General features: G+C 43.9%; 1 protein-coding gene across 2 annotated transcripts; it reads right to left on the bottom strand.

Annotated features, from left to right (window-relative positions):
- Positions 1–1,394: 1,394 nt before the first annotated feature.
- Positions 1,395–25,783, bottom strand: emc1.L (ER membrane protein complex subunit 1 L homeolog). Of its 2 annotated transcripts, XM_018224441.2 has the most exons (24): positions 25,537–25,783; positions 24,454–24,578; positions 24,255–24,320; positions 24,083–24,173; positions 17,455–17,583; positions 15,923–16,049; positions 15,646–15,795; positions 14,157–14,327; positions 13,514–13,585; positions 12,321–12,374; positions 12,096–12,218; positions 11,920–12,016; positions 10,980–11,096; positions 9,993–10,001; positions 9,626–9,825; positions 8,425–8,574; positions 7,524–7,685; positions 7,311–7,430; positions 6,852–6,989; positions 5,986–6,159; positions 5,701–5,911; positions 4,001–4,085; positions 3,768–3,897; positions 3,101–3,688 (listed from the first exon to the last, which is right to left on the bottom strand). In XM_018224441.2, exons 1-24 carry the CDS (start codon positions 25,626–25,628, stop codon positions 3,509–3,511), a joined length of 2,973 nt encoding a protein of 990 aa, XP_018079930.1. In that variant the 5' UTR covers positions 25,629–25,783; the 3' UTR covers positions 3,101–3,508.
- Between the last annotated feature and the right edge of the window lie 17 nt (positions 25,784–25,800).

Below are 25,800 nucleotides of genomic sequence, written 5' to 3'. Positions count from 1 at the left end.
TGGACTCCATGCTAATATACCACGCTGAACACACACCCTGCGGCAGCAGCAGCGCAGGAGGAGGAGTAAGTATCGGCACCGGGTCTTCAAGGCAGGAATGGACGCACTGCCCTCCTCTACTTTCCTGCACCCCTCGTGAATCCAATGGGGAGCCCGCCGACACTGCATTCCTACTGCTGCTCCTGGGAGGATGAAGAAGAGCTGGAGAATGAGATGGCTGCAGAGGACACGCTGTCAGTGAATAGCCAGGGAGGAGAAGTCAAGCGCCGCAGAATGGATGGTCGCCTTTTCGCCATTTCTGAAGAGGACAGGAAGTGGAGTTTATGCAAGTTATTTCTTAATAAAGGCTTTGCTATTTTAAACTTTAATTTGTCTTGGTGTTATTTTTTCGTTGTATACTAACGAATTTTTGAATTTTTTTTTTGATGTTACTGGTCCTTTAAGACATCCAGATCCAACCAAGTTCTGCCTGACAGATTGTCTTTTAGACTTATCTGTAGAAATAAGTCAAATCAACTGGACTGGCTGTGTTTTTCTTGAAGACATTTTACCAGTCATTTCACCAAGTCATAAAATTGAGAAAGCCAGTTGGATGACTGGTGAAACGTCTTCAAGAAAAACCACAAGTCCAGTTGATTTGACTTATTTCTACAGATATACCATGACCTGGATTAATGAGAATCTTCACAAACGGCTTTTAGACTTGATAGCTTCTAGATCCAACAGGAAGGTCCCTCGGGTTTCTTGGAATGTTCACCTCTGTTACCTTTATTCTGCTTTTTTTCAATGATTCCAAGTGTTCTTCAGCAACATCAAGCATCAGTAATCCCAACTGACCAATTCTGGCCCAAGAGAACATGGTTTACAGACCTGAAATCAATGTCCAGAGGGATTTTCATGGGAACTTGAGATATCTATACCCAATCAAGTAACGGCTTGGAAAGGGGCTTCTGACTAGCCAAAGCCACACTGATGAGGTTGTATCATCTTGCACTCTGGGAAGTCTTCCTCATCAAACATTTGTAGGGTGTGAAAGGTTTTCCAAAAAGGAGAACTTCAAGCTTTGTTGGTGGCACCAACTCATCATTGGGAAATATGAATTCTCATAAAATTCATCCAAAAATGAGTAAGAAGTTTGTAGAGTGGCTACATAAAGCAAGATCCACATCTTCATCAGACATGATAGACTTTTCTAGAGGCAATGTCTTGCTCCCTATATTGGATTTGTACATCGAGGGAGGTCCAGACAATTATTCCTCCCTTTGTGTTGCCTTTTTGTGAACGAAATTTAGAATTTCAGGGACTCATTTTCACTTTTTCATTCGCTTTCTGTTCTCTCATTCTCATTTCATGTTCTACCCGTTAATCATTAAAAAAAAAACATATTCAAGGAGTTTTCAAAACATCTTTTATTTTATCTTTATTTTACAGCGGTGAACTGACATTTTGCTCATTTCATATTAAATAGCAGTTTAGGACTATCAGTTCCAACAATAAACCACAGGATTTAGAGCTTCAACTCCAGTGATATATTCGGTCGCCCTTTCCTCCTGATGGGCGGTTTTCAGTGCAAAGATAAAACAGGTTCCAAGTATGGACTAACCTATTAAAGGAAATGTAAAACCTTGTAAAAATGAACAGCAATTGCCCTATTTACATTCTTTTTTATTCTAGTTTATGAATCTGAAACAACATCGCCACCTGCTGTTCATTTCAGTACACAGCAAATAAAGTTAGTGAGAACGGAAAGTCCTCTGCTCAGAAAATTAATTTAATGAGCAGAGAGACGTCACCCGATGCTTCTCTGGTCAGGTCTTATTACAATAACATCACTAGACTTTCCGCTTCTCACCAACTTAAATCCGGCAGTTGGTAGAAATGATCAGCAGGTGGTGCTGTTGTTTGAAATTCATTATATTAGCAGCGTAGAAACTGAGAATATCTTGAAAACAAGAAAATAATGAATGCAGATGTGCCCAGAGCACTGGTTTCCATTTCCATTAATATCACAAAATAAATAGATCAAATGATTAAATAATCCTAAATGCATAAGAATTTTGTTTAAACCTATTGGTTAGGATTGCTGTAGATTAGGAAGGTCAGACTATTCATCACAGCTCAGACAGAATGATGGGAGCTGTAGTTAAGCAAAAGCAAACAGGCTGTGAGTTCAATTCCCAGATAGAGTTGACAAATTCACAAGCACAACATTACAATGGTTTAAATTCTCACGGAATTAATTTAAATAAATAATAAAATTTACAAATGAAAAGTGGGGTGATTACTGGGGCAACCCCCATTCATTTTCATTCCACGTAATTTTGGGGGCCAGAGAATGGAGAATTAATCTGAATGCTAAAAATGACAATTATAAATTAAACCGATTTGAATTCACTATAAAAAAAAAGTGCTGTGTCCTAGTTGCAGTCAAAGTAAGAGGACTAGTGTATTTGGTGATGGATTAACAGGTACCGATCATAATTTATCATTTGTTTAATCACGGCTGTGGGCACTGCCTGTATTTAATGCCAATAGCAGGACTTTCCAGTATAGTAGGGACCAGACATATTTCAGGTTCATTTCCTTTATATAAAGAGATTTGCCCCCTGTTCTATAAAGGAGAACTAAACCCTAAAAATGAATGTGGCTAAAAATGGCATATTTTATATAGTGAACTTATTGCACGAGGCTAAAGTTTCAGCTTGTCAATAGCAGCAATGATCCAGGACTTCAAACTTGTCACAGGGGGTCACCATCTTGGAAAGTGTCTGTGACACTCACATGCTCAGTGGGCTCTGATTGGCTGTTGAGAAGCTAAGCTTAGGGCTCGTCACTAATTAGCCAGCAGAAAATGAGCTTCCCTGGCTGTAATATAAGCTGATGCTACAGGTTTGCTGATTATTCAATTCTGATGCTAATTGCACTGGTTTCTGTGCTGCCATGTAGTAATTATCTGTATTAATTACTAATCAGCCTTATATTGTGACATTTCTATTCTATGTGTACTGTATATTGTGAGTGGCTCCCTAAGCTCAGTAAGTGACAGCAGCACAGAGCATGTGCAGTGAATCAGCAGAAAAGAAGATGGGGAGCTACTGGGGCATCTTTGGAGACACAGATCTTTACTGCTAAAGGGCTGTGGTTGCCTTGGGCTGGTACAGAAGCACAAAACATCATGTACAACATTTCTAGCCTGCTTATTTAATTTAACTTTCCTTTAAGGGGGCCTAAGTGATTGGTTCAACCTAATTCGGCCAAGCAATATGATGTACAGTGACCATTTTCCTTTGAACAGTCAGGCGGCCCCTGAAAGACAAGTACCTTTGTGTGACTACAACTATCAGCAAGGGCTGGCACCCAGTGCTGTACAGCAAACCTATATCTTTGCCAGCAATTTACAGGTATCATTTCAGACCAGACACTTAATTAGCTCCTCAGCTGATGGGTTTATCCAACATAACGAGGCAGTGAAATAACGAGGAATCTGGTCTTGTTGCAGGGAATGGATTTAGCGCCAGGCTCGATTCAGCAGCTTCACTTGGGCCAATCTCTTGGTGATCATTGTAGCAAAGACCAGGCCAATGAGGACGCTGCTGATCAGGATATAATCGTAATCATCCTTCAGGACATCAAACTGCTTCGAAGGGTAAACCCGGGTCTGGTAAAGGTCAAGTCCATAGGCCACAACCTATTGAGAAATGGAAACGGAGATCAGCAAATGCGGTTGGTCGCCAACTAAGTACGGCACCTTGAACTGAAACCCTTACCAGACACGTTGACTCCAGGCCAGAGGGAGCCGTGTAAATTCCACGCATGCGAGAGATCGTCTGGTTGTAATTTATAAAGCGTTCCGCGTGGATCTGAATGTCCGGCGTATAAGGGATTAAATTCTCCTCCCTGAAATGGACATTGAAAAACACAGTGGAATTATCATTGATCTCAATGCAGATATAAATAGAAATAGCCAGGATTATTGTGGTGGGTTGACCTCGGATCTCACCTGGTGTATTCATTTGGTATCTCCGGACGCCTTGGGTCCAGTAATGCTTTAGGGAGGGAAAGGATAGCTCCAGAAGGAAGACCAACTGCAGGGAGGAACAATAAGGGGATATTGTGATACAAACTTATCTTATGCTCTAGATCACACAAAAAGCAGACGAAGAGTGAAATAATGACTTTGTTAAAGGGGAACTACAGTTGAACCCCGATTTTACGTTTCTCAACCGGGGGAAAAAAACGTAAAATCCGTGAAAACGTTAAAGGAACAGTTTCGTGTACAAGTAATTAACAGGGTTAATAGATAGTATGTGCAAAATAAAAAATGTATCTAATACAGTTATTCAGCCAAAAATTTAATGTATAAAGGCTGGAGTGAGTGGATGTGTAACATAATAGCCAGAACACTACTTCCTGCTTTTCAGCTCTCTAACTCTGAGTTAGTCAGTGACTATAAGGGGGGGCCACATGGGACATAACTGTTCAGTGAGTTTGTAATTGATCCTCAGCATTCAGCTCAGATTCAAAAGCAACAGTTATGACCCATGTGCCCCCCTCAAGTCTCTGGTTACCAGGCAGTAACCAATCAGTCAGTGGAAACCAAGAGAGCTGAAAAGCAGGAAGTAGTGTTCTGGCTATTATGTTACATAAACATTTTTTTATTCTGCACAGCCTATTTACCCAGTTTTTATTTTTACACTGAACAATTTCCCTTTAAATAAGGGAAACGTATTAAGGACACTGAAAGTAAAGATTTCACCATTCGTGACTTGTGCCCCAGGGGGCTCCTTTTGCCTAGATGTATTAGAGCTCACTCTATTAAAATCACCAGACATCATGTCTCTCTACATGCAGGGTTTGTGCAAAAGGCAGTTATTTTGTTAGATTTTGTTTGTACTGGAATCAGTTATTTGAGTGAGCTCTAATACATCTGCTAGGAAAGGAGCCCCCCTATAAGATATATTGGATCTAACTGTCAATGAATATCTGACACCCAACTGCTGCATGAAGAGAGAATGAAGAGAAACAGATGCTGAGAGAGGAATAGTGAAGATAAACTTGATTATTTCAGAAACCGTACAGAATGTTTAATGGATTGTATTTAGAAAGTTTCTTATTTCAGTATGATGAAGCTTATATTAAATTTTCATTTTGGGACAATTCCCCTTTAACCAGCTATAAACAAGCCCCACTCCCATTAAAGGAAAACTATACCCCCAAAATGAATACTTAAGCAACAGATAGTTTATATCAAATTGAATGACATATTAAAGAATCTTACCAAACTAGAATATATATTTATATAAATATTGCCCTTTTACATCTCTTGCCTTGAACCACCATTTCGTGACTCTATCTGTGCTGCCTCAGAGATCACCTGACCAGAAATACTACAACACTAACTGTAACAGGAAGAAGTGAAGAAGCAAAAGGCAGAACTCTGTCTGTTAATTGGCTCATGTGACCTTACATGTGGTTTGTATGTGTACACAGTGAATCGTACGATCTCAGGGGGCGGCCCTTATTTTTTAAAATGGCAATTTTCTATTTATGATTACCCAATGGCACATACTACTAAAAAAGTATATTATTATGATAATGGTTCATTTACATGAAGCAGGGTTTTACACATGAGCTGTTTTACTCAGTATCTTTTAATAGAGACCTACATTGTTTAGGGGGTATAGTTTTCCTTTAACTTACTGAGAATATGGCGACTAGTGATGCCTCGCTCGGTTATGGTGGCCTGCATGGCACGGATAGCCGAGGGGAAGATGTAGGACTGCTGTAGAACATGGGGGAGAAGTGGCCTATCCAGAGAACTGAAGTTTGTGCTGTTATACTGTTCTGTTCCTTCATAAAGCTCTAAAACTGTCAGCTCATTGCGCCGCGCCTTGCTGTTCCAGTACTGGTACTGTGGGGAGAGAGCAGCCGTTATGACAAAAGCAAGATGGAGTCAGAAAAACAGTAGAATGTCCATGATCTTACCACCACCCAGTTCTCTGAATGGATGATCTGCACAGGGCCCCGAGCTCTTCTCTGCACAGATGAATGGATAATGCGTCCTGTCACCCCATCAATGAGATAGATCCCAATAAAGCAGCGCTCTGGGTGTGTGTCTGTGCTCTCCGTCACCAGCACCAGCAGGTTGGGATTCAGGTACTGAAGAAAAAAGAAACAGTTTTAGGCCTACTCATGTGTACAGACAGAAGGAAAGCAATGGGGGAGCAATGAAGAGATAGAAGATTGGGGCATTTGGAGAGGGGTTCGTTTTATCACTAGGAGCCATTTTTCCTCACTTTACTGGTCCCTTTAATCACAGCAGCTCAGAGGTTACCTGGCAACTAAACCATAGGAAAATAATCTACCTTAAAGGGGTTGTTCACCTTAAAATCAACTGTTAGTAGGATGTAGAGAACGATATTATGAGACAATTTGCAATTAATTTTCAATTTTTATTATTTGTGTTTTTTGAGTTATTTAGCTTTTTATTCAGCAGCTCTCCAGTTTGTAATTTCAGCCATCTGGTTGCTAGGGTCCAAATTCCCCTAGCAACCATGCATTGATTTAAATAAGAGACTAGAATATGAATAGGAGATGTCTGAATAGAAAGAGGAGGAATAAAAAGTAACAATAACATTACATTTGTAGCCTTACAGAGCATTTGTTTTTAGATGGGGTCAGTGATCCCCATTTGAAAGCCTAAAGAGTCAGAAAAAGAAAGCAAATAATTGAAAAACGATACAATATAAAAAATGAAAGTCAATTGAAAAGTTGTTTAGACTGAGCCATTCTATGACATACTAAAAGTGAACGTAAAAGTAAACCACCCCTTAAGCTTGAAGTTTCCTTACCTTGTATAGAACACTGCGGTCACCCATTACACGTCCTTGGGAATGGACATGCTCGTTGGATCGCTTCCCCTTTACAACGGTGATTCTCTGCTGGTCGGCTGGCAGCAAAACTTCCCAGATCTCCTCTGTAGAAAGGTCCTTTAGGAAGCAGATAGAATACAACATAATACACAGCATTTCATTCTCAAGTAATGGCGAGTGCTTCAGTAGAATCTAAGATGGCACAGTGCTTAGTGTTGCTGCCTTGCAGTGGTGGGCACTAAATTTGATTCTAGACAGTATAATTTGCTCCTTGTATAACTGACATAGTGTGTGTGCGTGAATGTGATAAGGAACTTAGATTGTAAGCTCCACTGGGGCAGGGACTGTTGTGAATGATGTACATAATCAGTGTAAAGACTGTGGAATATGTTGCACTATATAAAGAAGAAGAATTATAATGAAACAAAAGACACTCACCTTATTCAGCCGCAGACCAGATAGTTTGCCCTTTTCCACATCTACCAGATAAAAGAATATGGTGGAATGCAGCTCCTGCAGCTGCTGCAGAACATACTTTGTAGCAGGGAAAGCAATGACCTGTGAGAAATAAAAGATTCCAGATATAATGCCCAAGCCATGCTCATCAGATTGATGTTTATAAGCCTCTCCTTACTTTCTCCCCTCCATTACCTTGTGCTGATCATCCAGCAGCAACAGGACCTTAGCATAGTCATTGTCCATGATGGGGAGGAGCAGAGACTGCAGGATGGGGCGCTGCAAAGGGGGAGGGGCCAGCTGGCTTAGCTTCCCAAAGATGGGGTTAAACACGTACATTGCACTTTTCTCAGTCACCTGATATTAAACAACAAAGAGCAGGTAAGCATGGCAATTATATCAATTCCCACGATGCCTTGCAACTTCTGTTATTATCACACCTGCAAAGATCATGCATGGCATTGTGGGACTTGGAGTCAGAGGCAGCAGTGCAGAAAAAGGGACAAACACAATGATAGTTAAACAGAACTATAAACCCAGTGAGAATGAGGAATGAATGGATATTGGGAAGTTGTATCAGGAGTCAGAACCAGCAGTGCAGAGAAGAGAAAGGGACAGACACAATGACAGTTACACAGAACTATAAACCCAGTGAGAATGAGGAATGAATGGATATTGGGAAGTTGTATCAGGAGTCAGAGGCAGCAGTGCAGAGAAGAGAAAGGGACTGACACAATGACAGTTACACAGAACTATAAACCCAGTGAGAATGAGGAATGAATGGATATTGGGAAGTTGTATCAGGAGTCAGAGGCAGCAGTGCAGAGAAAGGGACAGACACAATGACAGTTACACAGAACTATAAACCCAGTGAGAATGAGGAATGAATGGATATTGGGAAGTTGTATCAGGAGTCAGAACCAGCAGTGCAGAGAAAGGGACATACACAATGACAGTTACACAGAACTATAAACCCAGTGAGAATGAGGAATGAATGGATATTGGGAAGTTGCTTAGAATTAGACTTTCATTAGGCACAATCTTATTTGCTATTATTATTTGGTTCAAGTTCCCCTTTATTGTATTTCATTATTACCTTATCCTTGACCAGCAGGGTGCACTGAGGTGGGTGAGGGAAGTGAGCCGTCGTTCTCTGGACAAGTAACTTGAATGAAGAGCCGGGGTGAACTCCATGCAGGTAAAACTTCCATAGGATACTGCCAGAGCTGCTCTCAATGCCAAACAGCTGCAGATACAGAGAAGGGCACAATGGAAAGAGGAATCATCCAATCCACCTCATTAACCAACTCTGTTCCCCTGTATGTCCCCAAACTATACTTCCTGGAAGTTAAATCTAAGGTACAAGGGAGATTAAAGGGGCAATATAAACCTTGTTCAAGCAGAGACAATGAGCTCTGAATAAACAAGCCCCTCCCTTCAATAGCTGCTGAGTGTAACTCAGGTTCACAGATAAGGAGGAGTAAATTATACAAGGGGTTACACAGAATGGGCTAAATTAGCTGCCTTCTCTACACAATTGCTCAGAAGAACCATGACGATAAAAGTACTTTCAATTACCATTTGTAGTAAAAGGAATAACAAAAACCACATATACTAATTAAAACAAAAAGCAAAATGTATATTCTGCAAAAATTGTGTTTTTTGAGCTGATGCTATTGCCACTTTAAACTCAATGGTGTTTCCCTTAAAGGAAACCTTAAAAATAAGTGAATGTAAAATGGATGAGGGGGCTATTCTAAGCACTTTTGTAATTTACATTCATTATTTCTTTATTTTTAATTCCAAGATATTAGGGGGTACATGTACTGTTACTATGAATGAATTTTGTTACAACAGCGCCACCTGCTGGTCAGTTTCCCACCAGTCTGACCAGCAAGTAGTCAAGGAAGTTGTCAGGAGAAAGAAAGAGGCTGATGTTCTTCTGCTTAGGAAAGATGTGAGAAAGGTTTCTAATTTTATTCCTAAGCAGAAGAACATCAGCCTCTTTCTTTCTCCTGACAACTTCCTTGACTACTTGCTGGTCAGACTGGTGGGAAAATGACCAGCAGGTGGCGCTGTTGTAACAAAATTCATTCATAGTAACAGTACATGTATCCTTTAATATCTTGGAATAAAAATAAATAAATAATGAATGTACATTGCAAAAGTGCTTAGAATAGCCCCGTCATCAATTTTACATTCACTTATTTTTAAGGTTTACTTATCCTTTAACATCTTCAGAATATCTCCAGGATCCCCCAATCTGACGACCCCGTTCCTTGGCAGTTATTTGTCACCTTTCCAGAAGCCGTCACCATAACCATCATCTTTTGCAGGTTGAAGTCATCCCTGGCCAGTGTGTCGACGTTGATCTCATTGCGGATTTGGCTGCGAGGCTTACGGGCGTCACAGAACATCTTCCAGAGGTGAGCGCTCCAGGACTGCAGTAAGATCAGCTGGGACGACAGTCGCTTTAGCACCATCCCTATCAGCCCGTCTGAAGTGGAGAAAGAGAGTCAAAAAATAGCAACATAACCAATCCAAAATTTTTAACCCTAAGTATCCCAACAGCACCCCCCTCCCCTTACAAGGTCACAGCACAAACACAATAATGGAGAGAAGGAGATGGACAGATAGATAAAAAGAAATGGCAGGTGCAGTTACCTTGCATAGCTGGATCCAGGCAGCAGTCAAGCAAAATAAATGGAGACAGAGTAAAACAGAACTGCGTGTGAGAAAGGTGCTAAAACATGGGTGACTTAGGGATCCCACTAACCCTCCTGAAAGACGTATTGCTGGCTTAGTTCAGGGACAGGCTTATGCATTAGCAAAACTAAAACACAGGGGCAGATTCATAGGATGAATTTGAAATTCGAATTTTTTCGATTTTTTTTTATGGTCAAAACAGTCAAATTCGACTAGGGAGTTATTCAAATTTGATTTGAGTTTTTTTAAGAATTCAAATTTGATTTTCGAGATTTATCATACTCTGGCCCATTAAGAATTCGAATTTGACTATTCGCCGCTTAAAACCTGCCAAATTGCCGTTTAAGTCAATGGGAGAGGTGCAGCGATCAATTTGGAGTTTTTTGCAGCCTCCGAATCGAGTTTTTTAAATTCAAAACGAATTGGATTTGAATTCGATTCGAGTTTTCGGGTTGATTTAATTCATCCGAGATTTTTTTTTTTTTTTAATCAATTTCGACTGGTCAAACTTCGAATTTATGTGAGTTTTTAAAAACTCACATGAATTCGAAATGAATGAATTCACAGGGTTGGCCAAAGTTTTAATGGTTCCTCCGATACTGCCCTTGCCCCAATAATATCAGAATATATTGTTTTTATATCAGATAATCCCTCTGAAACGGGACTGTGAGTAGAGGGAGATAAGGAAGGTTGTACATGTAGGTTTTAAACTGTGGCAAGATATTGTTATGTAGATTTATTAAGACCCTTCTTTCCTCTGAATAAATAAGCTCCTCCCTTCACTAGCTGCTGACTGTGCCTCAGGTTCACAGATAAGGAGGAGTTAATTACACAAGGGGTTAAACAGAATGGGCTTAATTAACTGCCTTCTCTACACAATTGCTCAGAAGAACCATGAAGATAAAAGCAGAGGAGGTGGTTTGAGTGCCCCTCGGGATTATTTACCTGCTTTCTTGCCAAATTCCCCTTCCAGTTCAGCCTGGGCTCCTGTCAGAGGTAAATCAACCGTTTCCATGGTGACCACATCGGCCAGAGATTCCTCTCGCAGCCAAATTAATTTTCCTGTAAAAGTAAGAAGCGCAATAGTGGGGCCCATATAGGAGTCAAATGAATAGACTAATATCAGGAATTGCCTGGCTGCTGGAGGAACAGACTAATATCAGGAATTACCTGGCTGCTGGAGGAACAGACTAATATCAGGAATTACCTGGCTGCTGGAGGAACAGACTAATATCAGGAATTACCTGGCTGCTGGAGGAACAGACTAATATCAGGAATTGCCTGGCTGCTGGAGGAACAGACTAATATCAGGAATTACCTGGCTGCTGGAGGAACAGACTAATATCAGGAATTACCTGGCTGCTGGAGGAACAGACTAATAGCAGGAATTACCTGGCTGCTGGAGGAACAGACTAATATCAGGAATTGCCTGGCTGCTGGAGGAACAGACTAATATCAGGAATTGCCTGGCTGCTGGAGGAACAGACTAATATCAGGAATTACCTGGCTGCTGGAGGAACAGACTAATAGCAGGAATTACCTGGCTGCTGGAGGAACAGACTAATATCAGGAATTGCCTGGCTGCTGGAGGAACAGACTAATATCAGGAATTGCCTGGCTGCTGGAGGAACAGACTAATATCAGGAATTACCTGGCTGCTGGAAGAACAGACTAATATCAGGAATTATAATTACCTGGCTGCTGGAGGAACAGACTAATATCAGGAATTACCTGGCTGCTGGAGAAACAGACTAATAGCAGGAATTACCTGGCTGCTGGAGGAACAGACTAATAGCAGGAATTACAATTACCTGGCTGCTGGAGGAACAGACTAATAGCAGGAATTACCTGGCTGCTGGAGGAACAGACTAATAGGAGGAATTACCTGGCTGCTGGAGAAACAGGAGCTGGTTATCTTCAGTCTGTACCAGGGCTCGATAACCCACCGAATCGTCCTTTCTCAAGAATGTTTGGAGGTAGAACTTAAATGAAGACAAGAAAGAAGTGAGTATAGGGGAAAGGCAAGAGAAGAATGAGAAACCTTTTGTCTATTCCACCTACAGAATCCGGTCGCACACAGATCTGATCCAGGGTGAAGCTCATGGTGGTCTCTAAGAGTCGCCTGCCACTATCAGCCATGTACAGATTGATGCTGTAGGTGTGTCCAGGGCAGTACCAGGGCTCCTGTATTGGCACAAAGAAAGCTGCTGTATCAGTATCAGTATGGTGATAAGATGGTGCACTATACCCAATCAAACACCTGAACAGAGACCAGCACAGCATTACCTGAGCACAATTTTGTCCTGTTAGATATTCAGACTCTGCTCCAGATTTTGGGTTCTGAAAATAAACATTAACAAAAATAAATGTACCTCAGGCACAAATAGATGCTAAAGGGTCGGCTTATACTCGAGTATATACGGTAATATAGTTAGTTAGCCAAAAATGTAATCTATAAAGGACAAGTAAACCTTTAAAATAAGTGAATGTAAAATTGAAGAGGGGGCTATTCTAAGCACTTTTACATTCATTATTTATTTTTAATTCCAAGATATATGTAACGTAATAGCCAATAACACTACTTCCTGCTTTTCAGCTCTCTTGGTTTTAGGGATGCACCGAATCCACTATTTTGGATTCGGCCGAACCCCCGAATCCTTCTTGAAAGATTCGGCCGAATACCAAACCGAATCCTAATTTGCATATGTAAATTAGGGTGGAAAAGGGAAAACACTTTTTACTTTCTTGATTTGTGACAAAAAGTCACACGATTTCCCTCCTGCCCCTAATTTGCATATGTAAAATAGGATTCGGATTCGGTTCGGGCGGGCAGAAGGATTCTGAGCTGAATGCTGAGGATCAATTGCAAACTCACTGAACAGTTATGTCCCATGTGGCCCCCCTTATAGTCACTGACTAACTCAGAGTTAGAGAGCTGAAAAGCAGGAAGTAAAGTTCTGGCTATTATGTTACACATTCAGTCACTCCAGCCTTTATACATTACATTTTTGCCTAACTAACTATATTGAAACCATTTTTTATTTTGCATAGCCTATCTATTTACCCAGTTTATTTTTACACTGAACTGTTCCTGTAAGAAAAAAAAATAGTGTCTGTCGTGCATTCATTTTTCTGATTTTATCAGGGTTCAGATTTGGTTTGGTTAGATGCTTGGAATTGGCCGTATCGAAGCCCTGCAGAAAATGGCTCAGAACCAAATCATGACATTGTCCTAATTTATGTACTCACTGTACCAGCTCAAAAGCTACAGCTGCCCTATAACAGTAATGCATTTAAATCTGTCCTCAGGAGCTTGGCATCTTGAATCTTGTTAGTGTCAGTGGCACTGCACATGCTCAGTGTGCTCTGCGCTGCTGTTGGGGCTTAGGGGAGTTACAACTGTCACTCTGATTATTAATCAGTTCTGATATAAAATGCAAATTAGGCGAGCATATAAATGTAATTTCTTGAGGACTTACCCCCTCTGTTTTGCACTGCATCACTGCAACAACTGTTTTCTCTCCTGTGGTAGCAAAGTTCACCAGTGAAACCTGCAGCAAAGCAAAGGGAGTGAAACACTGGGGAGAACCGCCCCCCATTCTTACCCCTCCCACCAGTTCTGGAGCTCTCAATAATCCAAAGGGCAAAAGGGACCTCTTTATAAAAAGATTTGCCACATTTACATGACATTATGCCTAAAGAGCATTCGGGAAGTGTTGGGATGTTGCCTTTAGTCTCTAGAAAAATAGCAATTAAATAATTGTAATGAAATAATTCACATTTCCTTTTGCTCTATAATAATAAAACAGTAGCTTGCATTTGATCCCAACTAAGATATAATTAATCCTTATTGGAGGAAAAACCAGCCTATTGGGTTTATTTCATGATTTTTTAGTAGCTTTAAGCACAAAACAGAAGCAGAAATAAGCACAAGCCAGAAGCAGAAATAACAAATGGAGATCCATTCCTTATCTGGAAAACCAAGTCGTGAGCATTCTGGATATTCTGGGGAGGTTGAAAGGTGAAAATACCCAGCTGCGCTCATTGTCTGCTAGTTACCCTGGTTTATTAGCAGAACAGAAGAGAGGCAGTCAGCCCAAATGCCCCACGTGGGGGTGATACCTGAGAGAAGTCGCGCAGTGGGGTGAGAACTCCATCACGGTAGTGCATTAACAAGAAGCGTCGGGGTGCAATCTGCAGGAAGAACTGTGACAGGCTCCCTCCTATACCATTTTGAGGTGCTGTGATTACATCCAACTGAGTAGGATCTTCAGCCAGTTCAATATCCAGGGACTATAAGAGACACAGCATTAATAAGGCACCCTAAGGCATTAAAGGGGAACTCTCGCAAAAATGAAAATTGAATATAAGCTTCATGAAATAAGACACTTTCTAAATACAATCAATTAAATATTCTTTATTGTTTTGGAAATAATCAAGTTTATCTTCACTATCCCTCTCTGTTTCTCTTCATTCTGTCTTCATGCAGCAGTTGGGTGTCAGATAATCATTGACAGTTAGATCCAATATATCTTATAGGGGGGCTCCTTTTGCCTAGATGTATTAGAGCTCACTCTATTAAAGGGGAACTCCACAAAAACACAACTTAAGCTTCTTGAAAAGTAAACATAATTGCAAGAAACTTTGCAATATACATCAATTAAAAAAATGCAGACTTTTCATGATTTTATTTTAGGGTTTGGAACAGTTCCCTAAGCCTAGCCCCATGCTCTCCTGCTGATCTGTCTGACTACTTTGCTGAGTTGACTGACTACTGTTACTTTGTATCAACAGCCATCTGTCCTCAGCCTGCATCCTCCAAACCCCACAATTCCCTGCACGCATGATTTCAATAAGGAAAAGTGCAATGCATTGTGGGTTATGTAGTTCCTGCATGCTGTCTGTAAGCTGTGGAGAAGTTGTTACCATTTGTAACATCAGTGTTTAGTCCCTCCTTCCCTGTCAGGATTTCAAATAATGCAGAAAGAGAAGAATTGTTAAATGGCTGGATTTCAGCATAAAAATACCATTTATTCATACTTTTTGAAGAAATTGGTAACTGTGATGGGTATACTAGCGGTTTCTGTGTTATTTGGGCTTCTTTATGAAATTTTGGTTTAGTAGCCGTAGTTCCCCTTTAAAATCACAGACATCATGTCTCTCTACATGCAGAATTTGTGCAAAAGGCAGTTATTTTGTTAGATTGTGTTTGTACTGGAATCAGTTATTTGAGTGAACTCTAATACATCTGCTAGGAAAGGGAGCCCCCCTATAAGATATATTGGATCTAACTGTCAGTGAATATCTGACACCCAACTGCTGCATGAAGAGAGAATGAAGAGAAACAGATGCTGAGAGAGGGATAGTGAAGATAAACTTGATTATTTCAGAAACAGTACAGACTATTTAATTGATTGTATTTAGAAAGTTTCTTACTTCAGTATGCTGAAGCTAATATTAAATTATCTTTTTCACAATAGTTCCATTTTAATCATGAAAACAAAGAGATGTGTTATAAAGAAGAGCTGCCCTCCAGCAGCTCTTGATTTACAAATGCAGAAACCCCAGGAACAGGGATTGGACAGGCCTGTTCTACAGCCAAGGGACCCACCTGCACAGAATAGCGTGTTGTCTCCTCGCCAGAGAGTAAAGAAATAATGTGAATGGAGGCCATTGGTACATCTCCACAAACCAAAACACCTTCTCCAATCACCCCACAGGTCCCATGCAGGGTACGCAACCATGGAGTCAAGACCCGGACCTGCAAAGAGATACAAAGATATGTATTGCAAGGAAACAGGGAGGCTTTTGTTTCTACAGAACCTATGAAGATATAAAGGCAACATAAATGATGCCCCATGTCTCTGGGCAGGGCACCCCAAACTGACCTGGTGGCTGATGGAGCCGTCTTCCAAGCTGAATGTGAGGATAGTCAGGTGACTGTGAGGGACAAGTCCAACAACATGGACAGAGCCTTTGTATGGGGAGTAGAGTAGCTGGTACTGTACAGTATCACTGGGGAGGGGAAGAGCTCAGGTTAAAAAAAAAAAGCCTAAAGAAAACATAAGGCCAGTTGTAACATAAATTATCCCAAACGGTACAACTCAAATCCCCAATGAAATGGCCAGTGCCACATGGCTAGCAGGGGAGTAAACAACAAAATATAAAGTGCATATAGTGTAGTATCCCCCTTTGTCACCAATCAAATGTGTGTTTCTTAAAAAGTTTGCCCTTTAAACCTTTAAAGGATAAGTAAACCTTTAAAATAAGTGAATGTAAAATTGATGAGGGGGGCTATTCTAAGCACATTTGCATTCATTATTTATTTATTTTTAATTTCAAGATATTAAGGGATACATGTACTGTTACTATGAATGAATTGTGTTACAACAGCGCCACCTGCTGGTCATTTTCCCACCAGTCTGACCAGCAAGTAGTCAAGGAAGTTGTCAGGAGAAAGAAAGAGGCTGATGTTCTTTCTTTCTTAGGAATAAAATTCTGCTTAGGAATAAAATTAGAAAATAAAAATAAAAATTCTGCTTAGGAATAAAATTAGAAACCTTTCTCACATCTTTCCTAAGCAGAAGAACATCAGCCTCTTTCTTTCTCCTGACAACTTCCTTGACTACTTGCTGGTCAGACTGGTGGGAAACTGACCAGCAGGTGGCGCTGTTGTAACAAAATTCATTCATAGTAACAGTACATGAATTAAAACAAAATAAATAATGAATGTACATTGCAAAAGTGTTTAGAATAGAACCCTCATCAAATTTTACATTCACTTATATTTAAGGTTTACTTATCCTTTAACAGATACCAGGGAGGGGTTGTAATGTGAGTAATCATGCAGTATCCAAGTGGCCCAAAAACAGACAGCACCAATTCATGCAGCCAAATTTCCTACTCACAAGATTACACTTTTTCAGATGTGCATCAATAAATGATTTGTCTGTTTTTGAGCACATAGAACACTGCAGGATTGAAATCCTCACATACACCCCCCCCCCCTGGCCTCTATTAAAGGTTTAAAGGGTAACTTAAACCAAAATTTTTAAGAAACACACATTTGATTGGTGAAAAAGGGGGATACTACACTATACGCACTTTATATTTTGTGGTTTACTCCCCCACTAGCCATTTCATTGGACATTTGTATTGATAGTTGAAGAGATATCTGGACCGGCAGGAGGAAATAGACTGAAGTTTTAGTAATCTAATCATTTTCTATTTGCAACCCAAATCCCCACCAGCCCCCCAATGGGTAAAGCCACAACGTCTTGCTTCTAGCAGTCCAGTAGAGCGTCTCTCTCAGAGCAGCCAAAATAATTTATATTTTGTTCTTATCTCCTTTATCACCAAGTCATGAGATTCAAGGAAACAGCATAGTTGTGCACCATAAAGGCTGACACACACTTCTTACCTCTCTGGGAGAGACTCCGACCACTTGAGATGTCCATTGGAGAGAAAGTAGAGGGATAATGCGGAGTTCTTCAAAACTGCCACGTAGCGAGCTGTATCCTGACTGCCAGCAAAACTCACTGCCTGAAAACTGAGGCCAAGAGATTAGTTTAGCAAAAGAGCAATACCGGAATCAAAACAAATAGGAGGTGTGTATGTGTGTGTATATCTATATCATTACAGTTAAGGAACCTCAAATAGAATTAAAGCTTTTTTATTAATCAGATGATGACTGTGGTACTAACTATACAAACAAGCGATTTTATTCATAATATTATTGGTTGAAAAAAGACACGTTCATCATGTGTTATGCTTATATATAACCTGGACTCTCTCCAATTCAAATATGGCAGTCCCCACCCAAATGTATAAAACAGGATTTTTGATACTCACCGTTAAATCTGTTTCTCTGTAGTCGATAAGGGGGACACAGGGACAGATGGGGTTAAGCTCCACCCTCTAGGAGGCAGGACACTTAGAATAAAAAAAGGAAAAGGGGCGTGCCAATACCATGGCTTAACCCAACCTAGAACTAAACCATTCAGTTAGTATCAAAGAGACTGCTAAGTAATAAACAAACAATCGCAGAACTGGTAAACAGGAAAACTTTTCACTTGCTGACCCATAGGTCCAACTCGCTGAAGGGCGGGAAGCCCTGTGTCCCCCTTATCGACTACAGAGAAACAGATTTAACGGTGAGTATCAAAAATCCTGTTTTCTCTGTCGTCTCAAGGGGGACACAGGGACAGATGGGGACTTAACAAAGCAGCCCCAACAAAAGAAACAGGGTGGGAGCGAGATAAAGACACATCACTGCACCACCGAATGCAGTACCTTCCGGCCAAAGGAAGCTTCGGCCGAGGAAAAGGTGTCGAGGCAATAGAATTTCGAAAATGTGTGGACAGAAGACCAGGTGGCCGCTCTGCAGATCTGGTCCAAAGAAGCTGAATTCCGCCATGCCCAGGAGGCAGCCACTGACCTCGTTGAATGAGCCCGAAGACCTGCCGGGGGAGCACGACCCTTGGAAACGTAGGCCTTCTCAATGGTCTCTCTGATCCATCGGGCAATGGACACCTTAGACGCCGCCAAACCTCTTCGAGTCCCCGAGTGCAGAATGAACAGGGACTGCGAACGCCGGAAAGATTTGGACCTTTCCAGATACCAACGGAGAGCCCTGACGACATCCAGGGCGTGAAGTCTGCGTTCCTTGTCATTTTTGGGATTCGGACACAGGGATGGTACGACGATCTCCTGATTGATGTGGAAAGAAGTCACCACCTTGGGGAGAAACGACGGAACAGTGCGCAGTACAGCCTTGTCCTTGTGAAGAACAAGGAAGGCCGGATCACAGGACAAGGCGCCGAGCTCCAAAACCCTCCGGGCAGAGGATATGGCCACAAGGAAAACGACCTTCCGAGTAAGCCAGTCCTCCGAGACCGTCCCAAGTGGTTCGAAGGGAGGATCCAGAAGGGCATCCAGGACAAGGTTGAGGTCCCAACCAGGGGAACGGAGAGCGGAAAGGAGGAGCAACATGAGCCACTCCTTGGAGGAAAGTACGGACCGCGTCATCCATGGCCAGACGGGATTGGAGCAAGACTGAAAGCGCCGAAACCTGTACCTTTAAGGAGCTGAGTTTCAGACCCAACTGCAGACCCCTTTGGAGAAAGGATAAAACTCGAGGAATGACACAGTCCATGAAGGAAGAATCCGCTGAGGGAACAGAGGTCTCCCTGCACCAGGTCCAATAGCTACGCCAAACTCTGTGGTAGGCCTTCGAAGAAGTGGATTTGCGGGACTTCAACATGGTGGCGATGACATCTTCCGCTATCCCCTGTCTTCTCCAGATGGCTGCCTCAACAGCCATCCCGTCAAAGCGAAGAGGCCCGGGCTGTGATGGACTATAGGACCCTGAAGTAGCAGGTCGGGTCTCGGGGAGAGACGCAGAGGCTGGGCTACGGACATCTCCTGAAGATCCGAGAACCAAGTTCTCCGGGGCCAGAAGGGGGCTATGACGATGGCCGTGAGGTGAGACTGCCGTATCTTCTTCAGCACCCGAGGAAGCATGGGAAGAGGAGGGAAGACATAGGCGAGGTCGAATCGCCAGATCTGAGTCATGGCGTCTATTCCCACTGCAAGAGGACCGCGGGAGCGGGCGAAGAAGGCGGGCACCTTGCAATTGGCTCTGGACGCCATCAAGTCGATCTCTGGTAGACCCCATTGGCCGACGATCTCCGCAAATGTTTCCAGGTGAAGCTCCCATTCTCCCGGTTCTAGAAGGTGTCGACTGAGGAAATCGGCGCTGGTGTTGTCCACTCCCGGGATGTGAATGGCGGAGAGTCTTACAGAGCTGGCTTCCGCCCAGTGCAGTATCTGCTGAACCTCCGCCAAGGCGGCCTTGCTGCGAGTCCCGCCTTGTCTGTTGATGTATGCGACGGTGGTGGAGTTGTCGCTTTGCACCTTTACAGCCTGGGACTGAAGATTGGGCGACCATAGCCCTTGTGCGGACCGACTGTCCCACGTTGCGCCCCAGCCCTGGAGACTGGCATCCGTAGTTATCACCAACCATTCCGGAGTCGCCCAGGATTGACCCTCGGACAGGCTGGCTGGCAGAAGCCACCAAAGGAGAGACTCCCTTGTCGAGTTGAGAAGGGAGATTCTCTGCAATAAGGGACCTCCCTTCCATGCGGCTAGAATGTTGGATTGAAGCGGGCGAAGATGCAATTGTGCAAAGGGGACCGCCTCGATCGACGAGACCATGAGACCGAGAACCTTCATAAGGAGATGTATGGAGGGTTTGGGGGTCTGAAGCAAGGATTGCACTTGAGTTCTGATCCTCTCCTGTTTCTCCGGAGGGAGACTCATTCTTTCTGAGCGAGTGTTGAACTCGAGTCCCAGAAAGATCATCTTGTGACAGGGAAGTAAGTTGGACTTCTTCCAATTGATGGTCCAACCGAAGTCCTGAAGTAAGGCAATGGCTCTCTGAAGATCCCGTTCGCTCTTGTCCTTCGTCCTGGCCTTCAGGAGCAGATCGTCCAAGTAAGGCGTCACCGATATGCCCTGGAGTCGCAGGGCTGCCGCGGTCACTGCCATGAGTTTGGTGAAGACCCTGGGGGCTGAGGAAAGGCCGAAGGGAAGAGCCACAAATTGATAGTGCCGATTTTTGAAGGCGAACCTCAGATACTGGTGATGAGGAGGCCAGATCGGTACGTGGAGATAGGCGTCCTTGATGTCCAGGGACATCAGCCACTGGTCCGTTCCATCCCCCGGATAACGGATCAAAGGGTTTCCATTTTGAATTTGACCGATCTGATGAATTTGTTGAGGAATTTGAGGTCCAGCACCGGTCTGAAGGAGCCGTCTCGCTTGGGGACCAGGAACAAATTGGAGTAAAACCCTGAGAATGTCTCCGGAGGAGGTACTGGAGTGATGACTCCACTCCGTTCCATCTGGTGGACACAATCCAGAAAGGCAAGAGCCTTGGTCGAACTGGTAGGGAGTCTGGACATGAGAAACTTTCGAGGAGGGAGGGAAGAGAAGTCCAGATGATAACCTTCCGATATGATTTTGTTCACCCAGGCGTCTGAAGCGTGCCGGAGCCAGACCTCCCGGAATTGCAGTAGTCTGCCCCCCAAGGACTGCTGCGATCCCGGAGGGGGTGCCCCGTCAGCCTGAGGCGGATTTATCGGCAGAAGACTTGTTGTAGAACTTGTTGGGCTTCCATGCAGGACGTCCCTTGTCAGCTGGTTTGGAGCGAAAATTGGAGCGCCCGGAAGGACTGTATCTTCTGGAAAATCGGGTCGACTGACCCCGAAAGAATCTGCTGCGGCGAGGCGGTGTTGAAGACTTGTTCTTTGACTGTGGGAGAAAGGTGCTCTTTCCCCCGGTGGCCTGAGAAATAATTTTCTCGAGCTCCTCACCAAACAGTCGTTGTCCCTTGAACGGAAGAGAAGTCAGAGATTTCTTGGAGCTAGTGTCGGCCGCCCAATTTTTTAGCCATAGGGTTCGACGTGCCGCAACAGCAAGTGCCGAAGTGCGAGCGGTAATTTGGGCTGTATCAAGGGTAGCGTCAGACAAGTAGGCTGAAGCCTCAGCTAGAGAACGTACGGATTCTATAAGGTCGACCCTGGGAACGCCATCCTGAAGATCGGAAAAAAGAGATTCGGCCCATGCTTGGATGGCTCTGGCCACCCAGGCCGAAGCTAGTACAGGACGAAGGGTAGACCCCGCGGAAGAGTATACAGCTTTGAGGAACCCCTCGAGACGTCTGTCGGACGGATCCTTAAAGGCCGCCGCATCGGTGACGGGTAGTGTTGTGGACTTCGATAGCCACAACACTACGTCCACGGTCGGGGGCATTGACCACCTGTCCACAAGATCCCTAGAGAAGGGATAGGATTTCGAAAATTGCTGAGGAGTTGTTCATGAGAAGGGAAACAGAGGGAAGACTTATGTTGCCTCTTAAACAAGCTGGATGATTGAGATTGGGAATCCGTGGAAGGAGTGACCTTAAGAACCTCGGTAACCCCTTAAATAATACGATCGACGTCATGCTGGACATCACGGGCCGCGGACTCCTCGTTGACCTCCTCTGCGCCCGAAGAAAACTCGGAAGGGGGTAATTCACCGTCGGAATGAGAGGACTCCCCTCCTGAAGCGGAGTCCTCGGACGGAGTATGAGTACTAATGTGGCCCTTAGACTTCTCCGATCTTTTGCGTTTGCCGCTGGATTTATGGTCCAGCTTGGCCAAGGCTTTACCTAGAGTATCAGCAATGGAAGGAAGGTTCTGTAAGGAAGCTAGGGACTGAGAAAGTTGAAGCGCCCAAAGGGGGGCTGGAGGCTCAGTAGAGGGTCCGGGGGAGGGGTCTGGGACAGAGACCTCAGGAGTGGGAGTCCCACCCGGGGCCTCCGTGCTGTCACCAAGATCAGGGTTGTCCACCGGAGCAGAGGAGGAAGACAACCCCTTTTTGCAAGACCTGCAGAGGGGCTCACCTTGACCTCCTTGTATTTTTGCTTGGCAGTTTTTGCAGGTGAAATATGTAATTTGTGCTGCTGCTTTTGCTGGAGCTCTCCCCCCTGCCCTTGGGAAAAGTCCCCCTGACTTACCCTCTGCCATTATAGCGGTGTCTGAGTTACCTGCTGAATGGTAGGAATGGTACTGCTTAGGGCTGTAATGCGCTGTACCCTGGCAATGGAAGGGTTAACTTGCGCACGGCTGTAAGGCGCTGTACCCTGGTAATGGAAGGGTTAACTTGCGCGCGTCCTGTAGGGAGATCTTGTCCTCTGTCCTGTGGCCCCCTGCAGTAAAGAGCCCTCAGATGTGCGCCATCCTGTGGAGAAGGCAGCGCGAAGGAGAAGAAAAGAAGTGGGAGTTAGAACACGCCTCCTGAAAAGCGCGCCTAAGCATGCGTTCCACCCGGAGCGAAAAACAAAATGGCGCTGGAACGCATGGCGCGTCCCTTCCTCCTCCGCATCGCAACGCCGGCGAAGGAGAGAGGAAGGTCCAGAGTGCAAGGGGGGCCGCCCCCGGATAGCAGAAGAGCCAGAGGGAGTGAGGCCTTAATAGCAGGGACCCGGGGGTAGGGGGGGGACGCCCTAGTATGTTTCTGATGGAGGGGAGGGAGAGCCAGCAGAGGTTAAACCACTGAAAAAGGGGTTATACTCACAGTTTCGCCGCACCGGTTAGACCCTCTGCTCTCCCATAACGGAATGCAGGCATGTCTTGCCCAGGACTGACCGTCTGTATAGCTAATGCTAGTAGTGACTCCGGTGGGCATCCCTCGTAGGAGGCACACCACAAGGAATACAGGTAGCCCTGCTCCGGGTGAAAACCTCATTTGCCAGTATTCTGACAAAATAATTCGTAGAGAAAATTTGTCCATCCTCCTTGGAAGCAGGACACTTAAAAACTGAATGGTTTAGTTCTAGGTTGGGTTAAGCCATGGTATTGGCACGCCCCTTTTCCTTTTTTTATTCTAAGTGTCCTGCCTCCTAGAGGGTGGAGCTTAACCCCATCTGTCCCTGTGTCCCCCTTGAGACGACAGAGAAATACAAATATACAGAGAAGGAATGTTCTGGGCACACAATAAGCTATACCCTCATACTGTACTGTCTAAGGGAATCAATATGGCACCTCCTCCTCCCATATGTATAAATACAAATATACAGAGAAGGAATGTTCTGGGCACACAATAAGCTATACCCTCATACTGTACTGTCTAAGGGAATCAATATGGCACCTCCTCCTCCCATATGTATAAATACAAATATACAGAGAAGGAATGTTCTGGGCACACAATAAGCTATACCCTCATACTGTACTGTCTAAGGGAATCAATATGGCACCTCCTCCCATATGTATAAATACAAATATACAGAGAAGGAATGTTCTGGGCACACAATAAGCTATACCCTCATACTGTACTGTCTAAGGGAATCAATATGGCACCTCCTCCTCCCATATGTATAAATACAAATATACAGAGAAGGAATGTTCTGGGCACATAATGCATTATACTCTCATTACACAAGGGACAAGAAACTATACAGCTGAGGTATATACACATGCTCAAGTCTCAATATGGCGTCTCACCTTCCAGGTTCCAGAGCAGCCTCCCAGTTTAGAGCACCAATGTTTGTCTCCCAGGAGCGCAGCAGGCGCCCCCCAGACACTGTAATAGCATCTGAGAAAAAAAGAGTTCAATTAAATAAAGTGGCCACAGGGAACCCTAAAAAACAAAAGCAGAACCGGGAGTAGAACTAACCTTGGCCAATCATCATTAGCGCATCCACTGTCCCCTCAGACGTGTCCTTATCAACATGGCGCCACACTGTCAGGGGCAAAAACATTTTTACTTTTTAAATTAAAAGTAGGAATAAACACACCTTCAAAGCATTTATATGACCAACTAACAGCCCTTGTACAAATCTTTTCTGAATTAAATCTACAAGTACTTTACTTACAAAGATCACCAGTCCGGGAGTTCAGAGCCGCAATGATGTTCTTGTCGGTAACCGCAATCAGCTTTTTGGCTCCCAAACCAGATTCCAGTGAAGCAAACTTGATCCTCCCCACATATTCCTGCCTCCTGCACAGGGAAGAGCCACGGCTCAGCCAAATAAACATTGAAACAACAGAGACGACACTATTTCCTTTAGCGAAGTGATCCTTTAATGTGGTCCAATAGGAGGCAGTGGGTCAATTTACCATGTAAAGTCACATGACACTGCCCATTGGGTGCCACAAGGGTGCGGATTTGGACAAATGCCAAGCAGTCACCCTCAAGGTTGTTAGAAGAGATCTAGTGCTGACTGTTAAATAGAATGTCAACCTAAATAATAGTTTTTGTCTAATAAAAGAAAACACAATATACATTAATTACAGATTTTCTATCATTTTTAAGTTATGTGTATTGTTATTGAAAGACGAGTTTGCCTATCCCTTTTTATTTTCTGCACTGCACCCCATCCTTCTCATTCATTCCTGCCCCACTACCCTTTCCTCCAATCCCAGGCCAAAAGATGACAGGAAGGCTCCTATTCACCTTATGAGACTCCTATGGACCCCGTGAGACTCCTGCGAGCCCAATGAGACTCATGCCCAATGAGACTCCTGCGAGCCCAATGAGACTCCTGCGAGCCCAATGAGACTCCTGCGAGCCCAATGAGACTCCTGCGAGCCCAGAGACTCCTGCGAGCCCAATGAGACTCCTGCGAGCCCAATGAGACTCCTGCGAGCCCAATGAGACTTCTGTGAGCCCAATGAGACTCCTATGCCCCCTGTGAGCCCAATGAGACTTCTGTGAACCCTGTGAGACTCCTATGAACCCTGTGAGACTCCTATGAACCCTGTGAGACTCCTATGAAACCTGTGAGACTCCTATGAACCCTGTGAGACTCCTATGAACCCTGTGAGACTCCTATGAACCCTGTGAGACTCCTATGAACCCTGTGAGACTCCTATGAACCCTGTGAGACTCCTATGGAGCCTTCTCTGTCTCCCCTGTGACAGGAACAACAAAGACAATGGTCCCTGGTCTCACTCACCAATCAAACTTTCCCACTTGGTCCTCATACACAGCCCCGCTCAGTGCCAGAGAAGCCAGGAGCAGAGAAAGCCAACACAGATCAGCCGCCATGACACCCGGGGACAGCGGCTCCTCCACACTCAGCACCACAGATACAGGGAAACTCGGGCTGAGCGACGTCCTGGACCATAGAGATTGGTGACACTTCACTGTCAGAGTCCCACGATCAGAGCTAGCCAATCAGAGCTCCCCCGGTACCATAGAGTTCTAAGGCCTCCACAAC

Source organism: Xenopus laevis, chromosome 7L (genome assembly GCF_017654675.1).
Source record: "Xenopus laevis strain J_2021 chromosome 7L, Xenopus_laevis_v10.1, whole genome shotgun sequence".
In the NCBI taxonomy this organism is placed as follows: domain Eukaryota; kingdom Metazoa; phylum Chordata; class Amphibia; order Anura; family Pipidae; genus Xenopus; species Xenopus laevis.
This window is presented reverse-complemented; position numbering and strand designations above follow the sequence as displayed.

Excerpts from the sequence above, each read along its gene's own strand:
- emc1.L (XM_018224441.2), bottom strand. The coding sequence starts at position 25,628 with ATGGCGGCTGATCTGTGTTGGCTTTCTCTGCTCCTGGCTTCTCTGGCA. Across the intron at positions 24,321-24,453 it reads CTCCCGGACTGGTGATCTTT|TGTGGCGCCATGTTGATAAG; the intron begins GTAAGTAAAGTA and ends TGCCCCTGACAG. Across the intron at positions 12,017-12,095 it reads TCTGTGTGCGACCGGATTCT|TTCTACCTCCAAACATTCTT; the intron begins GTAGGTGGAATA and ends TCTTCATTTAAG.